The following is a 15,430-nucleotide window of genomic DNA, read 5'->3' as shown; positions in this document are numbered from 1 at the left end:
AAATATTAATATAAGATTCATAACACTTTTTTATTATTATTATTATTTTATTTTTTTTGCAGTGTATCTCTTGCCAAAAGTGCATAGGTCTCCTTGTTTACTAGAATATTAGCCTATGTATCTGCTGTGCTGTATTTAAGGTATTCAATATAGGCCTATATTTTCACTGTCTTCTATGGTTTATTGTGTGCATTTAAATGTAAAATACATAATTTGTCTGCATTAAAGACAACAAATTGACATATTTTTGATCAAATGCATCCGAGTGTTGAAGTGTTTGTGACTAAGATCGTCTACCCTCTGAAAACATGGACTCGGACTGTAACAGGCTGCAGGTTATGGCTAATAGAGTCAGAACGAGCAGCAATAAAGCTGACAGCACACTATAAATTAGAACTGGTCTGTGAGAGATGCGATGCGTTTGGTCAATTTAGTGTCTATTGGTGGATTTACGGCAATTATAGTAGCAATACACCAATGTGCCACACGGGAGCGATAAGAGACTACTTTTTCAGACCGTCAAATTCAGACAGAAGTCTTGCATACAGAGACTCAAAAACATTTATGGGTCTCATGCAGCCAAACAATATGGTTAATTGGATCCATTTTATACAATCATTTAAAAGCTTATAACAAACTATGCGGTTGCGTAAAATGGAAACCGTCCCTGTCAAGCCGAATTAAAAGTTACTGCAAATGCATTTTGTCAGCAGAGTTTCCCCAAACTCTCTAATGAAAACTGTCCAACAACGTTTGACTCTTTGGCCCGATTCCCGTACGCTCGCAGTCTTGGGGGTGTTTGGTCGATGGCAACACTGGACATACTGGTGGGTTGGAGGGGTAGAAAGGGGCTTTAGTTCCGCTTCCTCTGACCATCGCGCCTCGGTACTGCTGCTGCTGGCTAACATCACATTGTGGGAGCTCAGAAGCTGTGCTTCAGCGCACAGACAGTGAAAGCGAGGCAGGCAGGCAGACAGACAGACACACATTCACACCATCGCGCCAAGGATAACAACGCGCATTTGTTATCCAGTTTTCACTCTTGTTTTCTCAAGACGCAGAGAAAGGAGACGCTAGGTGAGGAGAGGAAAAAGGCATTGCCCCCCAAGGAAAGGTTACCGATGAAGAAATGGCAGCAGAATCGACCCGGAGATTCACCAAGAACCTACTGAAGCCGGGGAGCGCAGCGGAGATCAGGCAAACGGCATCAAATGCTGTCAGACACTCGACAATTGTGGTGAGTCGTTGAGAAAAACAAACCTATACACCTATTCGGGACATAAAGAATTTGCCTCGTTTACCATGCAGATTTGCTTTGTACAAATGCGATTATTTCTCAGGGTTATGTCGGCTTCGTTTGTCCACCCATGCTATTGAGAATGGCACCAGTATGAACGACCATTGCCCGGCGAACTTGACGTTTATTTATGTCATTCATTGATGACCGCAACATAAAACGCTACATGCTGATTGATTTCTCCCTGTCTGCTTCCCTGTCACTTGATGTATATGGTATCACTACTTCAGTTATGTCCTGGCTTGTTGTTTCATTGGTTTAAAGCGCTAATGTGAAACAATTGGTTGCAGAAAATACATCTGAGCAGAACTGCATTTGTGAATGGGTAGCCAGGGGGGTTTTACTCTGGAGGAGAATGGTCCATTGCGCCGAATAATCCATTTCGAAGTCTGCACGGCTATTGCAGATGTATGTCATGTTGATGGCATATAAATAAATAAGTGAATTCATAGTACTACTACTCATCGGCGGGAAATAACCTTCAATGCCTTGAGGCAAGGATGCTGTGTGTGACGTGCGCAGACGACAGCGTGAGCGAGCCCGTCTAGGCGAAACAGACAGACTGAACTGGGTGGGGGGATATCACGGGGCTCTGTCGGAATTTCTCATCTTATTCCACACTGGATTGCATTCAAACTCGCCTTCTATCGTTCGCTGCAGTGTGCTGTGTTGTGCTGCCTGTGTGTGAAAATCAGCGGGAGTATCGCATGTGGATGCGATTACCGCGCAGAATCGCGGCGGGTCTCTGCCACCGACCACGGCACCGCATGACGCGTTTTGCCAATGCCGCACATTTAGCGCGCTACCCCGCCCCCCTTCCATTAGTTTACGCTCACTGACGTAGGACTCAGCCCCCCCCCCACACACACACACAGGGGGAGCGTCGGGGCATGGACGCTCCCTGTAAGTGGATTACGCAGTGGTGTGTACCCCTCTGAGGCTGTGCGGTAGCCTATGAACACTGCGCTCAAGGTGACCCGGGAGACTAAACAACACAATATAAGTTATGTGTGCAACCATGTCTTATCCATATTGTCTAATGCCATATGACCATTTGCCTTTTGACCCCATAATCTGCAACACTGCATGCATAGTTAAACCCACCATGTCAAACCCATGAGCCGACTTTCCTATGTAGGCTAGACTAGTATCTCAGCATAGTCACACCGTAAAGAAGGTCACATGCCTTTATAATGGCTGCGATTCAAATGATTTATGCAGTACAAGGACAAAATAGTACCACCGGTTGTCTCACTGTGCAGACAGTAGAATCTTGGCTATGAGAGGGAGGGAGAAGGCCGGTCATATGTACATTAAGGTCATAGCTATCTATGATTATGACAGAGGTAGAGAGAGAGAGGGAGAGTCATTTCCTCCACAACATATATGCATATTGCAATGCAAACTGCATCTGCCATACAAGTGACCCATTTGTCGTGTCAATAAAGGATTATGAATTTGAGAGAGAGGGCTAGAGAGAGAAAGAGGGCGAGAGAGAGAAAGAAAGGGCGAGAGAGGGCGAGAGAGAGAAAGAAAGGGCGAGAGAGAGAGAGGGCGAGAGAGAGAGAGCGCCTGTTGAAGAATAGGCTTTCCAGCCGCTCTTGACTCACAGCTAATTAGACAGTAATACAGGCTTATCTGCAGGGCTTTTCTATGCTTAGAGATGGGTTCCCCTTTGTGTGTGTGTGTGAGTGTGTGTGTGTGTGTGTGTCGGGGATACAGGCAGCTTAGTAGTCATCTACAGAGCTCTCTTCTTTTTCTCTTCCTCCCTTTCTCTTCCAATTCCCTTCCTCTCTCTCCTTCACTCTGTTGCTCAGACTCTCCCTATCTATCTTTCTCTCCATTTATTGGACAGGACTGTCAGTCAGTCATCTTCAAGGACTTTTTCAAGGGTAAATAAGCTGAATGTGTCGGCCTCTCTCCCCATCTCTCCGCTTCTGTCATAAATGATCCATCTATCTGTCCCTCTGTCTCTCTATCTTTTGTTTCCCTCTTCTCTCTCACATCTCCCCTCTCTCTCTCTCTCTCTCTCTCCATGCCTCTGTTATCAGACATGCTGTTGGCTCAGTGGAGGTCTATTCCTGGGCCAGTTATCGTGCCTGTGAAGGGGCTCTCTGACAGAAGTGTGTCACTAACCCCGTCTGCACCCCCCCCCAAGCACGACAAGGGAGACGAGGATCTTAGCCTGTCCCACCCAACGATGCCGTGTGTGTCTGGGGAGTGACCCCTGTCTGTCCTAGAGGGCCAGAGAGGAGGCCAGAGATGTGTGTTGTGTGTGTGTGGGTGGGTGGGTTGTGTGTGCGTGTGTGTGTGTGTGTGTGTATCTGGGTGGTTTGTGTGTTGTTGTTGTTGTTGGGGAGGTTATAGCTCCTACTCACTGTCAAGTTGAAATGCTTTGTCAGACCAGCCAAATCACCAACTCTTCATATCACCAAAGAATTTGTGACCATACAAAGAATTACACGATTGTTTATAAATGTGTGATGGATGCTGTTGACATTTCAGAAACACTTTTGAGCAACATTCTTTCTCACCCAATGCAGTGTCTTTGCGATCGCATTCTTTCCAGAATACTGGGCCTGCAGCAGTACCAGGAAGCAGAGCAGCTTCTGCTGAATGTAAGAGCATGTCACGTGACGCCATGCTGTCCCTGTTTGTGGCAGCCATTGGCCCCCACAAGCCTGGTCTTTACATTAACCGCCATAACTGACTAAGACATGCTGAGGGAAGACCCTACTGTTGCCATGTAAGCTGGGTGGAGTACAGTAAGGCCTCCGTGTGTGTGTGTGTGTGTGTGTGAGAGAGCGCTTGCGTGTTATGCCTGAATAACCCTTGTGTGTTTCCAGCGAGGATTATTGTAGGGATAAGGTCACATTAACCACTGTGCACTATAAGCCTCCTACGGCAAATCAGATCAATGACACTGCCTCTCGTATGTGTGTGTGTGTGTGTGTAGTGTACATGTTTATTTACATGTGTGTGAGTGTGTTTTTGGTGTGTACTAGTGTTGTGTGTGTATGTATGTGTGTCATTGTGTGTGTGTGTGTGTGTGTGCAAAAGAGAGAGAGAACACTTGAGTCATATTGAGACATATGTAGAGAGACATAATAGTAAGTGTCCTCAGGTTGGCTTTGTTGGCGGGTGGAACAGTGCAGCACAATCAGAGAAACTGTGAGAGCTGTTTCCAGATCAGTCAGAGAAACCCTGAGAGAAGCTGTTTCCAGATCAATCAGAGAAACCCTGAGAGAAGCTGTTTCCAGATCAGCCAGAGAATCCCTGTGGACCCGGCCGTTTCCAGATCAGCTCAAATGTACTGCAATTTGACAACTCAGCAGCAGCCAGCAGCACAGAGTCTGGGATAGACGCAGATGCTGTGTGTGTGTGTGTGTGTGTGTGTGTGTGTGTGTGTGTGTGTCTGTGGGAGTGGGTGTTCATGTGTGTATGTCTGCGTGAGTGGGAGTGTGTGTCTGGGATAGATGAGACTCCTTCAAAATTGCGAACAAAGGCGAAAGGTCGTGAAAAACATCTCTTTGTTGAGTTTGCAAACACTCAGACAAACAGTCTGAGGAGATTGGCAAACTGGCAATGTTGGAACAAGGGTTAACATTTCATTTAAACAATTTGGAATGTTTACAATAAAACATTACAATTTAAAAGTTCAAAGAAAATGTGTTGGCCTTCAACATTCACATCTGTTTGGCTCATTCAAATGCACTTCTGCTCTGTGTCTAGCATCAATAGCTTTTCTGAAACTTGATGCAGTTCACCTTGTAGTCTTTTTTTCGGAGTCCTGCACGCAGACTGAAAACACAGTTTGCTTCTCTGCATCTCAAAAAAAAGCATTCTTTGATTAAACGCTTTAAGGATCTTTACCAAACCGCCACAAGTCCCACTTTGATGAAGGATCTCTGTCAGAACTCTGTTTGGCATGAAAGGTTCAGTCATCTGTTTTACTGTACTCCAGCTGAGCTCTTACAAGAACTGTTAGGGTTCTGAAGACTGTAGGAAGAACCCCTGTGTAAAATTAATGCAGTGTCCATACAGACACCTGGATGGATTGTCTGTTTAATTCATCCCTCACCCTCTCTAATCTATGTGTTTGTTAGATCAGTGTTTGTTAACTGGTGGGTCTGGACCCAAAAGTGGGTCGCGGAACCGTTCTGGGGTGCGTTCCCAAAACCATATTTGCTAACTAAGTTAGCAACTTTGATGGTTGCAATGCAATTTCCCATTGCCAACCAACTAAGTTAACAGGTTAGCAACTATGGTTTTGGGAAACGCACCCCTGTGTGGGTCGCAGAGATTGTGTTTAAAAAGAAAAGAAATTGCTCATTTAAATTGCTACCTTATCAGATCTAACATTGGACCTTTATTTGTTTGTCAGTCATTGCCATGGATATAGATAGACAATGTTTATGTGACAGGTCATGTTAGACATCATCTTAGCAGTAAACACAAGTAGGTTGCTACACCTGAAAATTTGAAGTAGGAATACATCACTGTGTTAGATGATTTTTCTCTGTTTGTGGGTATGTGCTGGCTCTCTCAATCTCTCATTCTCTCTTTTTGTCTGTGTGTATGTGTGTGTGTGTGTGTGTCAGACCTCTCAGTCTGTGTGGTGGTGAGTGTTCTTGACAGGTTGGCATCCACATTCGGGCACAGCTAAAGGCAGACCTAGCCTGTGTGTGTGTGTGTGTGTGTGTGAGGGTGCCAAAAGCAGTATGCCCTCCTGCTGTACTGCTGTACTCTGAGCAGTCAGAGCTGTCCCAGTGATGGACTGCTACCCTGGTTCTGTTCCACCACTGTGTATGTGTGTACAGTATGTGTGCGTGCGTGCACGTGTGTGTGTGTGTGCTTGTGCGTGCTGATTCCCACTTGTGTAGCTGTGTGTGTACAGTATGTGTGCGTGTGTGCATGTGTGTGTGTGTGTGTGTGTTGTGCACATCTGGGTGCTGCCATTACATTTGTTTGCACACCTGGCAATGGATTGCTGTGCTTCTGGACTTTATTGGTGTGTATGTAGGCATATACGTGTGTGTGTGTGTGGAGGGTGTTTGTAGACAGAGTGGAACATGTGTGTGAACATGCATAGTAATCATGCATTCTGTGTGTGTGTGTGTGTGATAACAGTGGGTCCTCCACCCACTCCTGGTCCTCCAACGTCTTGAGGCAGGGTGTGAGAGGAATTCTAACGAGTCATAATGCATTCATGCGAGCCACACACACACACACACACACACACATTCACGCATGTATGCACACACATACACAACCACACTCATGCATCTTTGCACATGCACAAATACACACACACACACACACACACACACACACACAGAGAGAGGGGGGGGAGCTAGTTAATTCCTAGTAGATCTCGCCCTGTGTTTGATTAATTCCCTCCATTTGTTTCTTCTGAGGTGTGTGTGTGTGTGTGTGTGTGTGTGTGGTCATTTTCAGATGTAGTAGTAATTCTAGGTTGCCTTGCTGTATTGTGTGTTCTCCATATGGATGAGTATGAGGAAGAACCTTTTGGACTCTTTACAGCTGTGAGATGCACTGCGTGTGTGTGTGTGTGTGTGTGTGTGTCTCTGTTATCTGATGGAACATGTGGTTGGCTATGACTGATATAATGGTAGTTCTGAGAATGACAGATCCTCTGCCTGCATGTCACAGGCTGTAAGCCTGCCATCGCCTCTAACGTTATTAGAAAACAGATCTAGAGCTGCATCATGGTGGATCATGTAATCTCTTAGCAAGCCAGTTAGAGAGGAAGAAGAGGCTTATAATCTTTCTGCAACCGCAACCCATTCCGGTTAGATCATGTCAAACACAATCATAGTGTTGGTCTGATCATGGGACTGAAGCATCACATTGGGGAGCATTAGAAGCAAATGTGAAACACACACAATCTATGATTAGTAATAGATTTGCCTAATCAGGATTCTCATATTTCTGTGTCCTAGTCAGGATTCTCATATTTTTCACACACACACACACACACACACACACACACACAGACTGTAGAGTGTTAATGTGGGAGTATGCAAATAGCGCTGTATGTTTGGGCGAGACTGACTCTGAAGCTAGTTTTCCTCATGGACTCACACGCATGTTGTCAGGAATAGATGCTTTGAGTTGGTGTGCATGCCTGTGTATGCTTGTGTGACTGTGTGTGTGTGTGTGTTTGTTTGTGTGTGTGTGTGTGTGTGTGTGTGTGTGTGTGTGCGTGCGTGCTTGTGAGTGAGTGAGTGAGTTTTGCATTTTTCTACTCGTTGATAGGAATAGTTGCTGTGAGTTGGCGTGATGACATGTTTGCATGCTGTGTCCCTGTGGAGATAAAGATCAAACAGACTGTTAGCTTGAGTTGAAACCATGCCAGTGTTTTTCATGTTAATCAGCGCTAGCATCAGTATAGCATTGTTTCAGTGTTGGTCTGAATAGGGCAGGGGTCGGGAACCTATGGCTCGCGAGCCACATGTGGCTCTTTTGGGAACTGCATCTGGCTCTCGGACAAACCTGCCATTTGTTTACTCAATAAGTCATGAATAATTTTGCTACTGTATTAAATAAAAAATGGACCTACTGAAATCAAAATGTTAAAATAGTGTTCGAAATATAATATATGTTCACATAGTTTAATCCATCCCATATCTGTTCTCTACCGCTGAAGTTCACGGTTACGTCGATGTAGGCTACTGTACAGATATGAAAAACGCGTTTTTTTTATTGGACAATGCTGTGCCGAGATAACATTCCACCCGCTGATGCTTTACTTAAAAATTCAGCTAGCTAACGGTTGTATCCAAAACAAAGAAAATGGCGAAGAGAAAAAACGAGAACACTTTAATTGTTATTGTTTATGTGTGCGCTTGCTGTAGGCTAGATAAGGAAAATGTCAAAAAGGAAACGTCAGTGACCACAGCTTGCGAGCGCGAACACAAGCGGGCTGAAATGGGAAAGTTTCCATCCGAAGACTGATTCTGAAAACGCGAAATGAACTGCGCGTTATATATCGCACACTGCACACTGCGCTCACGTTTAAAGGGGTGGTTCAGGATTTTGGACATAGGACCTCATTTCCAAGTAAGCAAGTGTGATTTTTATCAGTGGAGACCGTTTTCAACACGTTTCATTCAGTCCTTCTAATTGCAGAGTTCGCAGGTGCTAGGCTAGCGCAAGTCAACGGTATGTGCTAGCCTGCCACTAAAAACAGTCTTACCCACTCCAAAGTACACCCGAGGCAAACAAATTATAACGCCAGACTATCGATGTAAATGTCTGTATTGATAGTGTTATTTCTAACGTTATTCTATCCAGCATTTCAAAGATCGCATTACATTTTGATGGACTAGTTTCTTAGCAGCGGCGGAATTATACTTCTCCGGTTAGTAGTACTGCGCCGAAAAGTAAACAATAAAGCGCACTCCAATGGGGATACCTAGTAGTAGCCTTGGTAATAGCAGTCCGCCGCTGAGTTGCAAAATGACTACTAACAACTTCAGGGACCAAAGTATAACTATTGCAACGCGATGCAAGGGTAGTTGTATTTCTTACACTATTCTATCAACACAGACATTTACATCGATTGTCTGGAATTTGCCTCAGGTGTAGTTTAGAGTGGGTAAGACTGTCTTTAGTGGCAGGCTAGCACATACCGTTGACTTGCGCTAGCCTAGCACCTGCGAACTCTGCAATTAGAAGGACTGGATGAAACGTGTTGAAAACGGTCTCCACTGATAAATATCACACTTGCTTACTTGGAAATGAGGTCTTATGTCCAAAATCCTGAACCACCCCTTTAAGGGCAATTCCGCGCAAAACTGTCACATGGATATATGACAGTTTTGCATGGAGTTGCCCTTAAATGATGACAGCCTCAATTCTTGCATGAAACTTCACCTCACTGAATATGAGCCAGCCAGACTCCAAGGCCATCACCAAATCTAATCTCTGGTACAGTAGGCCTACTGTTCAATTTCGCCAATGACATGTCATGTCATGAAAATTGAGTGTTATGTTGTTAACTATGAGGTTACTTTGCATACCAAAAGAACACTGGGAAAATAGGGGGTGGTGTTTAGCCTACATGGGAAGCCTAAGGCCTATACTTCTGTCATTCCACTTTACATTTCAAGTTACTTGCACATTACTTTTAAAACTAGTAGAACATGTATTTAAAAATCCTCTGTTGAATGAAAGTAAATGTACGTTAAATATCTAAACTTTTTCTTGTAACCGTCTTTATGTGGCTCTTCTGAGATTAAAAAAAAAAAAAATGGTAAAAGTGGCTCTCCAGGCAAAAAAGGTTCCCGACCCCTGGAATAGGGCATGGGTAGTTTCAGTGCTAGCATCAGTATAGCATTGTTTCAGTGTTGGTCTGAATAGGGCATGGGTAGTTTCAGTGCTAGCATCAGTATAGCATTGTTTCAGTGTTGGTCTGAATAGATAGATAGATATACTTTATTGATCCCTAGGGAAAATTCAAGAATAGGCATGGTTAATTTCAGCGCTAGCATTAGTATAGCATTGTTTCAGTGTTGGTCTGAATAGGGCATGGTTAATTTCGGTGCTAGCATCAGTATAGCATTGTTTCAGTGTTGGTCTGAATAGGGCATGGGTAGTTTCAGCGCTAGCATCAGTATAGCATTGTTTCAGTGTTGGTCTGAATAGGGCATGGGTAGTTTCAGTGCTAGCATCAGCACACCAGTATGTCAGTATGCTGCCTCTAGCTAGCAGCTGACTTGGCTGCAAGATGTAGATGAGGGAGACAGTCTGTAAGAGAGGCTGGATAGTCTGCAGTGTGGGAATGTGGGTGTGTGTGCGCTCGCACGCGTGTGATTGAGGCTGGTTGGAGCAGGTCTGTGGGACTTTACAGCAGTACTGAAAGAGGTTGTCTGTGTGTGTGTTGATCTGTGTGTGTGTTGATCTGTGTGTGTGTTGGTGTGTGTGTGTGTGTGTATTCTGTGGTCGGTGGTTGTCTGCTGTAGGCTTGGCCTCAGCAGAGCAAACCAGGCCAGCAGAATCAGGCCTCATGGGTGATCGCTCTCTGGATGCCTTCCTTGTACTTTGCACTCTTGGATGTGTGGAGGTTACTGTATTACTATGACAACACAAGCCATTCATATCACATTGTCTTTTCAGCAGATGCCTGACATTGCACCTCATCACTATATGACCTTATGTACAGTATATGTGGTTATGTGACAGTTATTATAACCTAAACAAGTGAGAAATTACCCAGCATGCACTGCTCGCATGTCACCAGAATTTATCTGTGCCACCCGAGTGAGAGGCCCCAATGCCAGGGTGCCCATGGCCTCCCTCTGTGTGTGTGTGTGTGTGTTTATGTTTATGTATGTGTGTGTGTGTGTGTGTGTGTGTGTGTATTTATGTGTGTGTAGATGTGTGTGTGTGTATGTCCATGTGTCACATGCTATCACCTCTACCCACCCCCCTACCCTGGCCTCTTTCCCAGCCGGCCAGCCCTGCGTGCCTGTGAGGGGGCATCCAATGAGATCCTGACCTCTGGGGGACTGAATGAGTGGATGAGTGAGAGGGTGATTGAGTGAGTGAGTGGGCGAGTGAGTGACCTTTGGCAAAGTGACCCCAAGCCATTGAGGCCTCTGAGGTCGTCGGTAGTGCTGCAGTGTCCGGGAGGAGATGGGATGAGTATGGAAGCCCATCATGCACTGGGGCTGGACTGAGAAGTGTGGATTTCCATCATGCACTGGGGCTGGACTGGGGAATGTGGAATCCCATCATACACTGGTGCTGGACTGGGGAGTGTGGAATCCCATCATGCACTGGTACTGGACTGGGGAGTGTGGAATCCCATCGTGCACTGGGGCTGGACTGGGAAGTAAGGAATCCCATCATGCACTGGTGCTGGACTGGGGAGCGGCAGCATCAGCACGCTGTTAGAACAGAATGGGATTCATTCAGTTAGTTCTGTTTCTCTTTCTTGTTGGCATGTCTGCTCATAGTCAGACTGACCCTTCCCCCATCCCCTGAAGCAACACTCCCTCTCTCTCTCTCTCTCTCTCTCTCTCCCTCTTTCTCTCTCTCTCCTTCGTTCCGTGTCTTTTTCACTCTCTCCCACTCTCACTCTGTTCATGAATGGAGTTTTGCATTTCTCTGCCGACTCTGTGTGTGTGTGTGTATTGCTGTTTTTGTGTCTGTGTGCCAGTGTGTGCATCATTGCATATGTGCATGTGTGTGTGTGGGAGAGATTGTTTATATGTGTATGTGTGCATGTGTCTGTCAATGTGTGCATCATTGCGCGTGTGTGTGTGTGTGTGCGCACACTTTGCATTTATCTACCCCTCTCTTGCGAAACGAGGCACATCTGTACGCCCCAAGTGCCCCCCCTCCCCAAGAGGGCTCTGTGAAAGAGGCCTGGGGTCAGAGTTGAGAGTTCAGAGGTCACTCTTTGTGGTTATATTTAGTGTTTTGTTGTGGGTGATGGGGGGTGGGGGGTGGGACGGGGCTCCACTGCTGGAATGCTCCCTCTTGTTCTTTCTCATCTTTTTTTTCCGCTCATGCATGCTTCCTTCTCTCGTTCTGTCCTTCCTTCCTCCCATCATTCTTCCTCTATCACTTCTTTATCAACACATCTTTCAGCCCATTATATTGCTGTTATCCAAACATGCTTTATTGACATGAGAAATGCTGCATCAGAAAGAACAGTAAAAATCTGAATGAAGGGACAAAAGAGGGCTTGTTAGCAGACACCATCACTCTCTTTCCTCTCCTCCTTCCATCACTTTCTTTCCTCTCCTCCTTCCATCACTCTCCTCCTTCCATCACTCTCTTTCCTCTCCTCCTTCCATCACTCTTTTCTCTCCTCCTTCCATCACTCTCTTTCCTCTCCTCCTTCCATCACTCTTTTCTCTCCTCTTTCCATCACTCTCCTTTCCTCCTTCTATCACTCTTTCCTCTCCTTCCATCACTCTCTTTTCTCTCCTCCTTCCATCACTCTCTTTCTTCTCCTCCTTCCATCACTCTCTTTTCTCTCCTCCTTCCATCACTCTCTTTCCTCTCCTCCATCTATCACTGTCTTTTCTCTCCTTTCATCACTCTCTTTTCTCTCCTCCTTCCATCACTCTTTTTTCTCTCCTCCTTTCATCACTCTCTTTCCTCTCCTCCTTCTCTGCCCCTCTTCTCTTCCCTTCTCTGTGTCTCTTTATCTCAGGGCTAAAAGCGTGCCACTCAGGCACCACAACTGAATTCACACATGAAGCGGGCTGTCGAAAATAAGATGATAATATGTAATGATGTAATGCATCAAATGTTTCCTTCAGATACCTAAAAATGACCCTTCAGACACAGAAATGACCCTTGATTTAAACTCTGTTATCTTCTGTCTGTGTGTTGTAGCTTTGTATGCGCATGCACACACACACACACACACACACACACACACACACACACACACACACACACTCGTGTGCACATACACACACACACACACACACACACTAGTACACACACACACACACACTCGTGCACACACACACACACACCAAAATCCTGATTTCCCCTCTCTCCCTTCGATTTGCTCCCTTGCTTTTATCCCCATCTCTTTTTTCCTCTCTCTTCCTCTTGTTTCTTTCACTCCATCTATTCAGTCTGTCTATCTCTTACTCTCTCCATTTCACCCTATTTCCCCTCATCCCTCTCTCCTCTGCCTCCTCCCCCCAACTCTGAAACCACATGGGAAAGTCCAACATCACACATAAGCAGGTCACCCAGGGTCACACCATGTACGAGTGTTCTATGGGGGTGTTGTGGAGGGCTCTCTCTGGCTCTGAAACATGTCTCTGTCTGTCTCTCTCTCTCCCTCACTTTCTGTTGATATTTCTCTTTTCATGTGTCCCTCTCTTGTCTTCTCTCTGTCTCTCTCTCTCTCTCTCTCTCTCTCTCGTCTGTCTGTGTTGAGGCCATTCCGCTGTCTATCCACAATCCTGTCACCACAGCACTGGTGACCACGGCACACCACTGGCCATGTAAACAACAGACTCAAGGAAGACTCGACTGAAGTTCAGGGAAATCCTTGCTGTCTCATGTGCTGAGACTGAGTGAACACATGCACACACACACACACACACACACACACACACTCTTCTACTCTCTCCCTCTCTGACACACACTCACACTCGCACCTACACGCACACACACACACACAGACACACATGCACACACACACACACTGTCCCACTCTCTCTCTCTCACTTTCTCTTGGCGGGTGACCCAGTAATGCTGGGGTGTGTTTGTGAGATCTGAACCGTCGGCGGGACCGACAGACAGACAGACAGACGAGGATCTGATTGAGTTCATCCTCTCAGGGTTTAATCCGGGCCGGCTGCCGTCGGCTGGCTGGTTGAGTGGGTGGGTGAATGGGCAGGGAAGGGAAGGACGGAACGCAGCGGCCCAGGGAGGAGAGGCTGAGTGGGGGGAAGGCCTCGGGCTAATCCCCCCCCGGAGATTACAGGTGATCAGATGAAGCACTAAAGACTAGGCCAGCCACAAGAGAGAGACGGAGACAGTGTGTGTGTGTGTGTGTGTGTGAGAGAAAGAGACATGGAGGAAGAGAGAGAAAGGAACAGAGAGAGTCATAGGGAGAGAGGGTGACAGAGAGAAAGAGAGAGTGAGAGAGAGAGAGCGAGGCAGAGAGAGAGAGTCAAGGAGAATGAGTGAGAGAGGAAGAGTCAGAAAGGAAAAGAGAGAGAATCATAGGGCGACAGAGAGAGAGAGAGAAAGAGAGAGGAGGAATACAAACAGTGTATTCTCTCAGGGAAAAGTATAGCAGGTCATCATCATTGCTATCACAGCCCAGAGCAGGATGTTTAGGAAGGCTCTGCCCACACACACATTTTTGTGTGATTGTGGCAAGTGAATATTTTATATTGGGAGTTCTCCATCAGGAATACGACACCACGCCAACACTCAAGTGGCTAGTGGTGCACAAGCACACACACAAATGCACACACACACACATATGTGTGCACGCACACCATGCCAACAGTCAAGAGGCGAGTGTTTGTGTATGGTACAGAACAGGCCCCCTCCACACACACACACACACACTCCACATTCAAATGTCTTTTGTGTATAATTGTGTGTAACTGTGGAGGGTTTCTTCAGTTCCTTGACACAAACAAAAACACACACAGAGACACGTACACACACACACGAACAAACACGCACACACACACACACACACACACACACACACACACACACACACACACACAAAGCCACTGCGAAGTATCAGCCAGTGTACTCCTCTTCCCCTGTCGTGTTAAATGAGAGGAGAGCAGCTCCAGCTTCAGTTCCAGCAGCCTACCAGGCCGACACACACACACACACACACACGGCAGTGCTCTTGCTGTCTGTCACACTCTAGTCTACACTCACACAAGTACACAAACATGCACTTGCACACTTGTTCACTTGCTCTTCTTTTTGACTCTCTCCATCTTCTCTCTCTTCAATTATCTCTCTTTCTTTCTTTCACTCACACTCATCTTTCCTCTCTCTTTACATCTCTCTCTCTCTTTCTTTCTTTCTCTCAGACACCCTTCCTCTCTCTTCAAACCTCTCTTCCTCCCTCTCTCTCTCTATCTCTCTCTCTATCTCTCTCTCTTTCTTGCTCTATGACACACTCATTCACATCCTGCACTTTTTTGCAGAACAGCTATTCTAAGCACGCTGTGATTGCAGTGACTGAGCCCATCAAATGAACTGTGAGTCAGTTCACTCCCTCTGGGCCACGTCTGGGCCAGGGGTGTTGCGGACTTGGCTGGCATCCGGGTTAGACTAAGTGCTGCGAGGCAGAGGTGGTGAGCTGTGTTGAGATGGGCATCGTTTAGACGGCTTGGCACTGGAGCAAAGGCACTTAGGCCAGACAGATACACAGACAGACAGACAGACAAGCCTGCAGGGACTGATGCTCTGCCATGTCTGGGTCTTGAGGCTGTGTGTGTGCGTCTGTGTGTGTTTCTGTAAGTATGTGTGTGCGTGAGTGTGTGTGTGTGTGTTCCATGATGTGTTATGCATCACCATCATCATACCTTACAGCCATGTCTGTGTGCGAGTGTGAATGTGTATGTGTCATGGTACATTTTGCAAGCC

General features: G+C 46.2%; 1 protein-coding gene across 2 annotated transcripts in view; it reads left to right on the top strand.

The window, feature by feature from the left end:
• The first annotated feature begins 908 nt into the window (after positions 1-908).
• Positions 909-15,430, top strand: part of dock10 (dedicator of cytokinesis 10) — a 136,089-nt gene continuing 121,567 nt past the window's right edge. For both annotated transcript variants that reach the window (XM_076282758.1, XM_076282756.1), the window contains exon 1: positions 909-1,237. In XM_076282758.1, coding sequence (XP_076138873.1) covers positions 1,130-1,237 — 108 coding nt within the window. In that variant the 5' untranslated portion in view covers positions 909-1,129. The remainder of the gene's footprint in view (positions 1,238-15,430) is intronic.

Source organism: Alosa pseudoharengus, unplaced genomic scaffold, assembly GCF_046254945.1.
Source record: "Alosa pseudoharengus isolate Yale_2024_CS ecotype anadromous, Long Island Sound unplaced genomic scaffold, YU_APseudo_1.1 YU_APseudo_1.1_scf_13, whole genome shotgun sequence".
Classification (NCBI taxonomy): Eukaryota; Metazoa; Chordata; class Actinopteri; order Clupeiformes; family Clupeidae; genus Alosa; species Alosa pseudoharengus.
This window is presented reverse-complemented; position numbering and strand designations above follow the sequence as displayed.